The sequence below is a fragment of the Anoplophora glabripennis genome, unplaced genomic scaffold, assembly GCF_000390285.2.
Source record: "Anoplophora glabripennis isolate ALB-LARVAE unplaced genomic scaffold, Agla_2.0 scaffold1, whole genome shotgun sequence".
NCBI lineage: Eukaryota > Metazoa > Arthropoda > Insecta > Coleoptera > Cerambycidae > Anoplophora > Anoplophora glabripennis.
Window position 1 is genome coordinate 5086898 of NW_019417028.1, and position 13094 is coordinate 5099991.

A 13094-nucleotide genomic window follows, 5' to 3' on the forward strand; every position below is an offset into this window, starting at 1 on the left:
AAACAAGATATTAGAAACATCTTTATTGAACCGAAATAGGATGCAGAGGAATATTTTTGTAACGTACGATATCATAAAAAAAACAACGCGAAAAAAATCAGGAACAGTCCCTCAAGAACTTCCATCACTTATCCAAGTAAAATGGTTTTTTGGAAAGGGTAGAGAAAAGTTACTACTCTCCTTGTTTTTGACTTTGTTCTTCAGAAAACGTCCTGGAACAACTGTAAAATGATGCATTAAATTTATTCCTGAAAATAAAATTTCAGGAACAAAACTTAAAACAGAAAAGTTTTTATTAAACAGAAAGAATATAACAGAAAATTCTTATATATACAGTGTGTCCCGTTTTTCAGGTTAACACCTCTGGAAATGGGAGAACGCTGTGAACTTTCCGCAAGCCAATTTTTTTACAGAGAATACCCTAAAAGGAAGTTATATTTTACTAATCATTTTGTTGATGTGACAAAAGCCTGGCCTACTACGATTTTTTAAAAAGGTCAGTTTTCCAGAAAGTGGTATTAGGTATTTTTTATCAAAAAAATAATATTACCAGGCTATTCAACATCCATCAAAATATCTACATACAAAATTTGAACGACAAATGTCTATTGAGTGTTTTTTTATGTGGTGCCAAACTTCGAAAAATCAAACAACTAAAAATTATAATAAGCAGGTCAACGATTGCCATGAAAGTGAAAACAAGTACCAATCGGACAAAGACAAAATATAGACACTATAAATTTAACACTTTAAGAACAAAATGGAGAAATATTTCTAGAATTTCAATCAATTTTTCATTGTTTAAATGACTACAGCTTCTAGAAGTATTTGAGGAAAGTTACTGCCGTTTTTCTACATACTTTTTGACTTTGTTCATACAATTTTGATTTGTCGCAAAAAACAAAATCAAATTATAGACCTCAAGACCAAATAAATCAAATTTCAAGATATATCCACTCGCTTTTGTGTAGATACTACTAGTACTATTTGTTTATATTATCTTTCACTTGTAAGTACGACTTTTCTTTGCTTTATGGAATCTCGTGAAAGGAATACAGGCTTTCCTTTTAAAAGTACATTTCATTCGGCGTAACCTCTGCCGTCTTAAAAATTATTCACTCCCGACCGACAGAAACAAGATTTTAACGACGTTTGCACGCTTCCGGGAACGCGCAAATCAAATTTGCGGCTCGCATTGAACTTAAGACGACATTCCATCCGGAAGACCCAAACGAAGTAACGAAGTCAGGACGACGTCTGTATTTATTCTAATTGCACATGCTCCCGCTAAGCAAAGCGTCGAGAAAGCTCCGTGCATAGCTAAAATGTATTTTCGGTACGCGGAATAGTAACAAGGAGGTGCTTATAGTCGTTACGGATAATAGTTGCCGTTTTAACCTACCAAAAAAGTTCTCTAATCGCTCTGGATATAATTACTTTTTATTCCCGATAAAAGTATAATTTTTTACAGATAACAACACAGTATAAACGACCGTTTCGGATATTCTTAAAGGCCTCATTGTTTTAAGTAAGCAAAAGACTTTCCTATACCAAAATTCGTTGAAATATCTGAAAACCAACGAAGTTACCTTAAAAAGGTGAATTAAAACAGTTATTTTTTATTCTAAGTTGAAAATTACTGCCTCATACAAAATTATTTCGTTTCGAAGTTGTTCTTAAAATACCACTAATCTTCTTTGGGACATCCTGTATATGATTTGATTTTACGAACTGGTACTTTTTAATTCTAAATCTAATATTTCTTACATTTAAAAATTAACAAAAGCTGTTGCCAGCGCCACCAATGTATACTGCTAGCAAACCAAGCAAATATCCTATACAGAAATCATCCTAACACTGGACACATTCGCGAAACAGTCAGTAGATGGCGCCATAGCCACAGTTTCCGAAAGTATTCCTGCTCTCTTAAACTTCCCAGTTCGTCAACATGTCCCTGGGTGGCGCCAGCAGTCACGACTGCCGGGTTTCCGCTGAGGGCGAAATCATACACAGGCACTTATTTACCAAAATTTATTCACGTATGGGGAATAAGCAAATAAATCCAATCCTCGAATGGACGATAAACAAAATTCCCTCGGAATTTATGGAGGTTCAAGACGTGGAGGCGACCTAAATCGGAATTTCCTGCAAAGTAAGCAGGTATATTAGCGGGAAGGGTTGCGATAAATTGGTGTATTTGTATGTCGCAGGAGGCTGTGAGCGTTATCGAAACCCGGAGGGAGAGGACCGAATGTCACAGCTGTTAATGTTCCTGCAGCCCCGCTACAGTCCTGAGAGGGTTTTTGATGCTGTAATAGTAGTTGTGTAATTTTACTGCTACTGCTGGAGCCAATAAGGTTTGAAGGGTATGTGCAAGCGGCTCTTGGTGGTGTACGGGGTGGGCTCAGTGAAAATTCGAAACGATGTAATCGACGTTCTAGGTTTTTGGAATTGTTGCCCACGATTATGCTAAAAAATTACATTTTTGTAACGTTTGTGACCAACTGTGCACGCTCTGAGGTGTCAAAGTCAAACTCACATAATAAAAGTGTAGATCCCTAGATCTGGGCAACATGGGTAATAAATTTAAACATTTTTAACTTACAGTATATTGTGCATAATTCAATTCTAAAACTTTTTTCCATTTCAATATTCATCCAAAATGCATAAGTTCCAAGATATAAGTAAAAAACTCCGATAAAGTAGATATTTTTTAAAATTTACTACACTTTTGTAATTTTGAAAATGTTCCGGACTTCGCCCAGATCTAGGGATCTACACTTTGATTATGTGAGTTGTACTAAAGGTATTCCAGCAAAAATTAGCTTCCACATCCAAGAATTTACCAATTCTTTATCCAAATTATCCAAAGAATTAATTAAAGAATAACGCATCACATCAATTAGTTCGTAATATGACATATAGATGGCGCCAGTATTGACACATCCATATGATTTTTAGGAGGTATTGACCCAAGGATTTTATACAAGAGGATTGCTCGATCCCATTTAAGCCTATGTTCGCCAAATAAAATGTCAAACGCTCGAATACGTGACGTCACTACGTTACCTTCGTGCTATGTTTACATATGTAAAACGGCTCATTTTCCTTACTTTCTGTGTGGTTTTTGTGGATTATTGTTCGTTTAGAGGATTTATCGTCACTGTTATTATTAATTAATTGGCGTTATATACGTAGTTTGTTGTTGTTAGTTCTTGTTAACTTATTAATATAGTTCGTTATAATTGTGTTACTGTTTGTGTTTGTGGTAGTTTAGTGTTCAGAGACTTTAAAGCCTGTAATAGAGTTTTAATTTTGCTCAGAAGGTAATAAATTTAATATATTTTTTTAGGCATGTATATAAATACTTAAATTTCTTAATGTTTTTATGTTAATCTTTAATTAAAAAAAAAGATGCCTGGTCTTCGATGTGCAGTTTATGGCTGTAATAACAGTTTTGTTGGGGTAAAAGCCAAAGGGGAAGATATCAAATTTTTTCCATTTCCAAAATCTAATAATTTAGTTTCACAAACAATTTACAAGGAGTGGATAAATCGTTGTAACAGGCAGGACAGTTTTAATCCGAATCATAGCCGAATATGTTCTATTCATTTTACCAGTAATGATTTTGAGAGAGACCTGAAGAATGAACTTTTAGGTTAGTATATATAACAAGTAATACTAGGTTTCTTTTGATTTAATGAAAATTACTTAAGTAATGTGTTTTTAGGATTACCTACAAAAAAAATGTTAAATAAAATGGCTGTTCCCACGATGCATTTGCCACTTCAGAGTAAAAAAATGTGTACTTCATCCAGAGAGAAGAGACTATTAATCCATGAAAAAAAAGCAGTTGTGCAAGAAATTTTAAAACAGCAACACAGAAAATATACCTGAAACTGCAGTTCCTTCTACTTCTGAAACTAATCTGGAGTTTAGTGTACTTCCTTCTTTTGGTATGTCGGTGTGCTCTTCAACATGTACAGATTATGAGAATTTGTACAAAGAGCTTTCTGTGAAATATAATACTCTAATTTCAAGGTATGCAGAACTTAAACGTTCTAGTACAAGCAGAATAAAAGCGTTAAATGATCAACTGAGATATTATAAAGATAAACAGTGCCGTGCTTTGATTACAAAATCAAAAAACAGATCCCTCAACAGCTCTATTAGAAAAAGTTGTTTTTTTTAATACAAATATGCCTATCTATTGTATTTCATATTATTTTGTGAATGCAAATTAAAATAAAAAATTAGTAAGGTATATCAGTTTTTTTTCTGGACCTCGTTAAAAATTTTCAAAAGTATGCGGACTCTGCTTAAAATTACTTGCCTACCCCTGGTTTAGGTGCTTAATTCAACTGTAATAACTTTTTTAGAAGTGCATAGTGCTATTTTAATAGAACTTCAAAATTTACTACCCTAAAATATATAAATCAAACAATAAACAAAGAAGCAAATGTTAGCCTCACGCAGCGCTCCCATAGATATAAGCCATGCTAACTGTAGGTCCTGCTCGTGAAAGAATATGCTATTTTACCGAGTGCGATTTTATCCTTTCCAATAATTAATATTTTTCCTATCAATTTTGAATATTTATCCTTACTAATAACTCATAGGTTGTACGAGCAGCGATATTCAAAAGGTAGGTATGTGTATTGTAATTCAAACAAAAGTAGTAAAACGACAATCTTTGTATATTATATTTTTGGTAACTTTTTTAACTCCGTTCCCTATTCTTTATTATATCTAAAAAATAGTATATTTCTAAGTAAACGGCTACAATATTTCTCTAATCCCTGTGCAAATTAAACCACCTAAATATTCTAATATTGTAGGGACATATCACTATTTTTAATGTCTGTTTAATTATTTGTCAATATTACTAAACATAATATGTTTTTAAAGAATAGGATAATTTTTCCTTTCAGTGTTAAAGTTCCCACTAAATTGGAGGTAACATAATGACGTCACACAACATAACCTAGTTTCGCGGAAATAAGTTTGTTATTAAGCAATCCTCTTGTATAAAATCCTTGGTATTGACCTACTACTTGTCTAAACAAAACCAGAGCGTTCAGTCCGAATAACACTTGTCAAGTCATTGCTTTTCTTGAACGGTATTTTTCCCCATTAAAAAGCAATACTTTATTAATTCACGAAACTAGAGTTTTCCATTAAATAAAACAATACCGTCACTAAAACTACTGTAACTTGTAAACTAAACATCAGATTGTCATGCAATTTTAACACGTGTCATTTGAAGGTTAATATTTGTTAAAAATCGTATGGATTTGTCAATAGTGGCGTCATCTATATGACATCCTACGAACTTATTGAGTTAAGTGTTATGTTATTCATAAATTATTAACATTTCTAACAATAGAACAATAAATGTTAAAGAAAACTATCGTGTCATGATGAATTTCTCATTCTGTTCCATTTTATTGTATAAATTTTGTTGGTTAAAATTAAATTTATGGTTAGATCCCAAAGATCCTCAAGTGGAGGACACTTTTTACAAATATGTATGTATGAAAAACATGCATAAATAAGGCAGAGGAATTTTGTAAAAACAATCAGTTCTTCATTTTGAGAAACTTGCTTTGACAATGTTTTCCGATGTCTCATACAAATGGCACTTTGTTGAATAGAATCAAATTCTACGGATTTTGAAATCTATGTAAATTTTGTTCCTTTTTGAACACCATGATTTTCGCTTATATTTCGAATAAAAACAACAGCACTCTAGACCCCGATACCCAACAAATCGACAAGGCTGGCTCCGCAGAAATGGAAAATCGCGCATATCAACCGGACTTAGATTCAAGGGGTCGCAATAAATCGCAGTATTTGTGGGTCGCGAGGTTACGGTCCTTTATCGGGACCCAAGGTGGGTTTCCGGCCGCCATTTGCAGGTGGCGCAGCTGCTAATGACCCCAGCTCTGCAGCCGCATCCTGAATATATACGAGGAATAGCCGCCGCGATAGGATCTGCTGATATACTCTGGGAAATGTTTGCGGAAACGGCTCCGCCGCCGCCGCAATCCATAGGTGCGAAATTGGCGAAATTTAATCCCCGATGGTGAGTAGACAGGGGCGTAGGAAGGGGGATTTGCTTACACCCGCCCAAGTCATCAAACGAACCTTAAACGTTGGACTTGCCGAGTTAAAATGACATTTTGTCTCGTTAGATTTTCCGGGGTAAGGTGTGCGACGAAAAAGGGCGGGCACGCCACTGACGTTACTCGCAAAGGCAAAGCTACACCACAGAAAGTTATAATTACAAACACGTATTTATCAATTCCAAATTATAATAAAACTTTATTGAAACCAGCGCATACCTAATGCAACAATCGTTTCATTACCGATGCTTATTGCGGATATTCCAATAAAATTACCTTTGTGCTTATTTTAATATATTAATTTTCAGTTAATACGTCAACAAGTTTATTAATGTTTAATAAAATTCATATCTATCGAAATTAAATGAAATACAATTTATTTTGCTACAAACGCAGCTTTTCTGCTTCGCGCGCTTGCTTTGCTTTTTATATGAAAAGAAAAAGCTGTATTCCAAAACTAGTCTCATACATCCGTTCTGCGGTCGTAGCATTTTGTCACTGCTCGCCGTGTGTCAACAAACAAACGAGTTATTACATAACGCAGGCACAAAACCTTCCGTTTTTCGCGACAGCAACCTGGATCCACCCCAAACAGATAACATCGATTTTCCATATGCACATCCTTAAATAAATTGCCAATACGTCTCGGCGCGGGGGAACCAATAAAGAATTTTTTTAATAAACATGCCACTCATGTGTTAAGCGGCCTACGGCAAACGATGAATGTTTCTCCCCGAAAGAGGAGCGGAATAAATGCCTGAAGTATTGAAATTGGGTGGCTCCGGGCGGGCAGAGGGGGGGACCAAACACGCGATTCCATATAAGAAAGCATCGGTGAAAGGCGGGATGCTCGGGGGACCAGTCAGGTGGAAACCGCAACCTTATTGTAAGACTCATTCGTCCCAAAATTGATTTTCTATCTGCTCTTTAAGTACCCATTCACGAACAGAGCGTATTCTTTAGCTTCTACGCGAAAATAACAATATTCTCTCCCATAACATTGTAATTTCCAAAATTTTAATAATAAACATTGAATATGCTCGATTTAATATGGAATAAACGTACGTTTGTGTTAGTTAAAAGTAACAACAGCCTCAGAACAGGGTCTTGAGTAATTCTAGAAGTAGCTTCGACTGAAAACCACACCGTAAACATAATTCACAATCATCTATTAAGGAGGACGAATAGTGGCCCCAGAACTGAACCCTGAGAGACTCCTGAAATAGCTGTAACGTCAGCCGTCTAATAATGCATGGTGAGACACATACAAGGTCATTTACGTAATTTATGTAGCTCGGAAATTGCAGTGGCCTCGGAAACGAACCTTGAGGGACCGTACAGTTGACTGCGACCTCTGGAAGACGCCGGCGGTTAAATTTTTTCAGTGTCTATCGCGCCTCCCGATGAAATATGAAACGGAGACGACCCCCAGCCGCCGAAGCCGCAATAAAACAAAAATTTGGATGCACGAAAAAGCACTATCCATCTCCCGGGCCCCAGAGATTTATCCGCAGCCTAATTTAAAAGAAAACTCGTTACGAGCGGCTGGCAAGCCGCAGCGATTCCCCGGAAGGCGGCATAAAATATGACGCGTCAGTATGTAAGAGGCAGTACATTTTGAAGTTATCAGTTACATAAGCCGGGCTTATTAGGTGGTAAAACGTCGCCGGAAAATAAGAAGGCAAGAAACGGTTACTATTATTGTTTTGTCGGGATGAAAGACCGCGAAGGATCGCCATTAAATGAAATTTTTATAAATAATAAAATTCAATACAGTTCACCCACTCAGAATGCCGCGAAGGGGAGGATGGCAATAGCTGGCATAGCTCGTAATAACGTATATTATGAGATTAGAGATAAAAAAAATACATAAAATTGTGATTTCGCTTTTATAAACCGATAAAATATACGACTGTAATAAAAGGTTTTTTTGGGGAGTGTTTTATTTGTTCGCAGAAAGGTTTAACAAACATGTACGTATTGAACGTTTTACAGTTAACAGCTATAAGGTACTGTAACGTATGATACGTGCTTTACAGTCGACTATAAACTATATAAAAGATTAACGTACAACATGTAGTTATAGTCAGCAGTAGATGACGACTATATTGTACGTTCTTGTTCTTTTTTCTGTGGTGTAACGTACAAAATGTGCATTACAGTTAACAATAGACAGTTATAATATATCTATATGATATAAACGTAGATACTTTCTGACTAGAGCGAACTATAAATTGTTATATGTTTTATAGTTCACTATAGATAACGTACTATACGTACTATAATGCAAATTAAACGTTATAGTTCACTATAGAGAAGTATGATGTATGATATGTACGTATAGTTCTTAAAGATTGAACAAGTTCAATAACGTGCATTATAGTTGACAAGAGCCAAGTATAATGTACGTTCTGGTTCTTTTTTATTTGGTGTAACGTACAAAATGTGCATTATAGTCACCAATAGACAGCTATAATATATCTATATGATATAAACGTAGATAATTTCTGTGAATAGAGCGAACTATACATTGTTATATGTTTTATAGTTTACTATAGATAACGTACACGCTTTATAGTTGACTATAGATAACTATAATGCAAATTGAACATTATAGTTAAACTATAGAGAATCAGTGCCTGAGCATGTTCAGCAGTGTACGTTATAGTTATACATTTGTAATTTTCAGCCTTAGGTTCCAAATCTTATGTCTGTTGTTTATTTTGCATTTTCCTGGTTATCTGTGGGAATAAATAACGAAATATTCAAAATGCACGACAACGAAAAAGTCTTGTTTATAGCACCATAACGCATGTACGTCATACTTGTCCGTAGAAAAGTATAAGTATACACATTGTACGTTAAACTCTATATAGCTATAAAGTTCATATATGTTTTAGTTAACTATAAAGTAACCCATGTCGTGTTTTATATTGACTGTAAATAACTAACAACGAACATCATGTAGTTATAGTTAGCAGTAAGTGACTATGTGCTTACGTTCGTATTAAACGTACAGCTGAATATAACCCATTATAACGTACAAAACATAAGATGTGTATAACGTATACTTGTTTAAGTATAACTTTCATAGTTGTCAGTAGACAGTTGACAGTGTATACGCCAGTTGACTGCAGACGATTATAACATAGTTTTGTTAGACAAGAAAGTACCCTTTTACAGTAAATTTTTTAGTGTATCATTGAATATGACAGTACAGAACTTCGCTGGAGCAGCCATTTTACCGTCCAGATTAATCACCGCTTGAAAATTAATTACCAGTTGAAAAGCGGTTAATTTTTAGATTAATATTGCGTCCGTTTTTGTGTTTAGGGTCGGGCACAGGGAAAAACATATTCGACCGGGTGGCGCTCAGTAAAAATTATGCCGGAAAAAATGGGCCCTGGTAGGAATTACATTTCGCCGGCTTTTTATCAGTGCGTACGCAATTCATTACGGCCCGGCTCCCCCAGTTCTCCGACATAAATCGTAGATAAAAACAGGGCCCCGAATTTATCTTGCGTAACTCAATCTTGACTGAAAACTTCGCAGCGGGACAAAGGGAAACGGCCGAAGTTGGCGGTGGAGGAGTCCGTGTTTACCTTGGGGATGTGTGTTGACCGAAGAGGTTATTTTTCAGTCGACTGGACGGCGCTCACCGAACCAATGGCCCAGGACCCTGTCCACACTCGATGTATTTCTCAAGAACTCCTATTTATCCAAAGGGGTAAGTTGTAATCGTGGCCAACCGAGTCTGAATGATTGCAGCCATACGACCACCCATTATAGAGACTATGGAGTGCAGTTTTATCGCCTGCTCTCCGATGACGCTGGCGCGGCGGCCTTGTTAAAGTTTCACCCTCCATTGAGCTTTACGAGTCAATGGTGAGGGGTGTGGGGACGATCGGGGGTGGGTTAGAGCCATGATGCACTGAAAAAAGTGTTTCGACTGTATTTCAAATCTAGGACTTGTTAATACTGGCTATGGAACAGAACAATAGACGGTAAATGCTTAGAGAGGAACAAATTAAGTTCGTCTGACTGATAAAACCGATAAGTTAATATCATTTATGATAATCATAAGTCACAGTGGCCATAGAACAGGACCGTGTATCATTCCAGAATTAATTTTGACTTCAGTCAACTGAAAACAAGAAATGAATAACAATTCAGAATCAAGACTATTACCTGAAAAAGAAGAACCTCATATAATGTTATTTAAGAAGACATCAGAAACAACGGACTCGCAACAGAGCTTTGAGAGATATAAAATTATTTGCGGAAGAAAGAGTGCGACTAGAATAACTTGGATCGATTCGAAACTATGCAGAAATATGCCACTAAAAGTTTAGTGCTCAGAGAAAAGCTTAGATAATGTAATTACGGACATCCTAAATAATAGTGGGTCGAGAACTGAGCCTTGAGGAACTCTATTTTTTATAGGAAGAGGAATAAAAGGTTTTCACTATTCACGAAATTCAGCCAAGATAAATAATATAACTTATTTCTGCACTTTATGAATTGCTTTTTCAAGAGACCCCGTCCATCTAAGGAGAATGAAGTACACTTGAAATAAAGTAAAACTTTAATTAGTACATTGCTGCCGCGTATTACACTAAGTGTAACTGCCGAAAAGGTAAATACACCGCAATCGCATCCTCCCGTTTCGCAAAATTTGCCTCTAGCGGCGACCGCTTAAGGTCGCAGGAGTCCGCATCTTGCTCGGGAACTCGGGCCCCGGGAAAAAAGGAAAAAAGTCGCCGCCGCCTGCGATTGGGTCCGGGTAAATGGAAAATGAACCGGCTAAGTGTAACACTCCGTCTTCGAAATTTATATATTTTCTATCCGAGACGCTCCGAAAGCAATTAGGCCGGCGCGTCGGTGTACGCGTGCGCGAAATTCAATTTGGACCGGAGTGGTCATATAACACTTGTTCCCATCTCTGCACGGTTGTCGATTCCCGGAGACCCCGTCCGGGAGGCATATCGACGTTGCTGGGTCCACCTCAACAACACACATCAATTAAACAAACAGTTGTAGAATTAAAACTGCGGTTAACACTTCCTACATCACCCTTAAGTGTCTATAGGCAGGACTTTTCAACGTCATCTTTCTTTAAGAAAGTCTAAACTTGTTGATAAAGTCTAAACTTGTTAAATTTTGGAAGAAGAAGAAGAATATTAGGGGGTACTGTCTTCTCGTCATAGGTAAAGAATGTTATACTTAAGAAGGATCTCAAAAATATTCTCAAAGAAAATTTTCTCATTTGTGTCGTTCGTGTATGAATATTCATACAACAAGTATGTATAGACACAAAACTTGTGATCGTTGGTAAATATTTGGCAAATCAACATAAACTTTTTAACTATACACTTACCTTCTTACCTTATGTGGAGAAAAAATTTGTATTCCTTGGCAAATATTCGACTCATTTAATCGAATGAAAAATTATTCCGCCCTGAGTCGGTAAATCAACACACATCAAAGGACTTGAATAGATTTTAATTAAAACATCGTTTTCATAGTGACAATGTATTATATTTCCACATTTCCTTACACTTGCGCTATTCGTTTGTGAATATTCAATATTCGGGCAACTTAAAATGTTGAATGGACAAAAATTTCGAGGTTGCTGGCAAATGTTGTTATATTCAGTCGTTTTGAATAGGTAAATCAACACAAATTTCGACCCTACAATTTCGTCCAGGCAAGTTAACCTATGTATGGACTAAAAGTTTGTATTCTTTGGTGAATATTCGACACACTTAGTCCAACACCATTTTGAGACGGTAAATTGAGATATTGAAAAACCCGAATAGATTTTGGTTATAGTATCGTATTGACAGTAGCAATTTATTATATTTTTACAATTTCTCATAACCCCGATTCAACAGTTGTACTGTTCGTGTCTGAATATTCAATATTCAGGTAACTTAACGTTACGTATAGATAAAATTGTTGAGTTTATTGGAAAATATTCAGTCGGTAAATAACAAAAACTTCAGGTCTGTACTTGTCTTCGAATAATTTGACCTCTTTTTGGATAAATTTGTATTCCTTGGCAAATATTCGACACCACGAATATTCACTGGCGAAGCCAATATGTTTTAACTGCTTACTTATTGCATTATAAATTGCTGAACATTAAAAAACATTTTAACATCTGATTTATAAACTAATTCTGCTATAGAAAAGAACTACTCTGCGTACTAATAAACCGACCAGCATTGGATACACCTGCAATATCTAGTAAACTATGATTATATTTCTTTTGTTACTTACATTACACCTCTGTACTCCGGGTAACATCACTACGCGTCAAGGACAGCAAAACCCTATTATAAACTCCATAATGGATTCCATTTCTAAAGCCCGTTCTCGCGATCCTCATGCCTGTGCACTCGGCTTACCCAACTTCTCCACTTCTAGTGTGCTTTTTAGTCGTGTAAAAAAAAACAAAAAAAAACGCATTATAAATGTCGATTGCAAGGGCCATGATAGCTTGGAGTTTCTGGTGAGATCACTAACTTGAGCATTTTGAGTAGAATGGGATTTGTGAGTGCCGAACGGAATTAAATATATAAAACAGTTGAACCGACAGTGGTGTAGGATAAAAAAATAAATGTAATTCGAGAATTGTTCATATGCACCACTGATTTGTCTTCGCTATATGTACACCACAGCCTACTTGTTTAATTCGGTAACCTGGTTTAATAGGGAATTTGGATTTGAACGTAGAAGCGCCCTTTCTAAGACATATTTAGCGTTTCGCGTAACATTCAGGCTGATGTATAAAGATATTTCCCATAAAACACCTCATAAAATATTTACAGGTATCATAAAGTTCAAACGGAAATAACCTCTGCCACAGTATCATGACTTCTACCCAATTCGTTTAAGTTCGATTTATCAGATTGTTCAAATAGCTATTCTCGGCTAAAGGCAAAGTTCAAATCGATTCTCGTTTCA

The 13094-nt window shown here is 36.0% G+C and overlaps 1 protein-coding gene across 1 annotated transcript; it reads left to right on the forward strand.

Moving 5' to 3' along the window:
• Window positions 1-3414: 3414 nt before the first annotated feature.
• Window positions 3415-3963, forward strand: LOC108917940 (THAP domain-containing protein 1-like). The gene is made up of 2 exons (XM_018724795.1): window positions 3415-3658; window positions 3731-3963. The coding sequence occupies exons 1-2, from the start codon at window positions 3415-3417 to the stop codon at window positions 3895-3897; spliced, it is 411 nt and encodes a 136-aa protein (XP_018580311.1). The 3' UTR covers window positions 3898-3963.
• Window positions 3964-13094: the final 9131 nt, after the last annotated feature.

Bases quoted from the DNA above. Each gene is read 5' to 3' on its own strand.
- LOC108917940 (XM_018724795.1), top strand. From the start codon at position 3,415: ATGCCTGGTCTTCGATGTGCAGTTTATGGCTGTAATAACAGTTTTGTT. The intron at 3,659-3,730 runs GTTAGTATATAT...ATGTGTTTTTAG, and splicing joins CCTGAAGAATGAACTTTTAG to GATTACCTACAAAAAAAATG.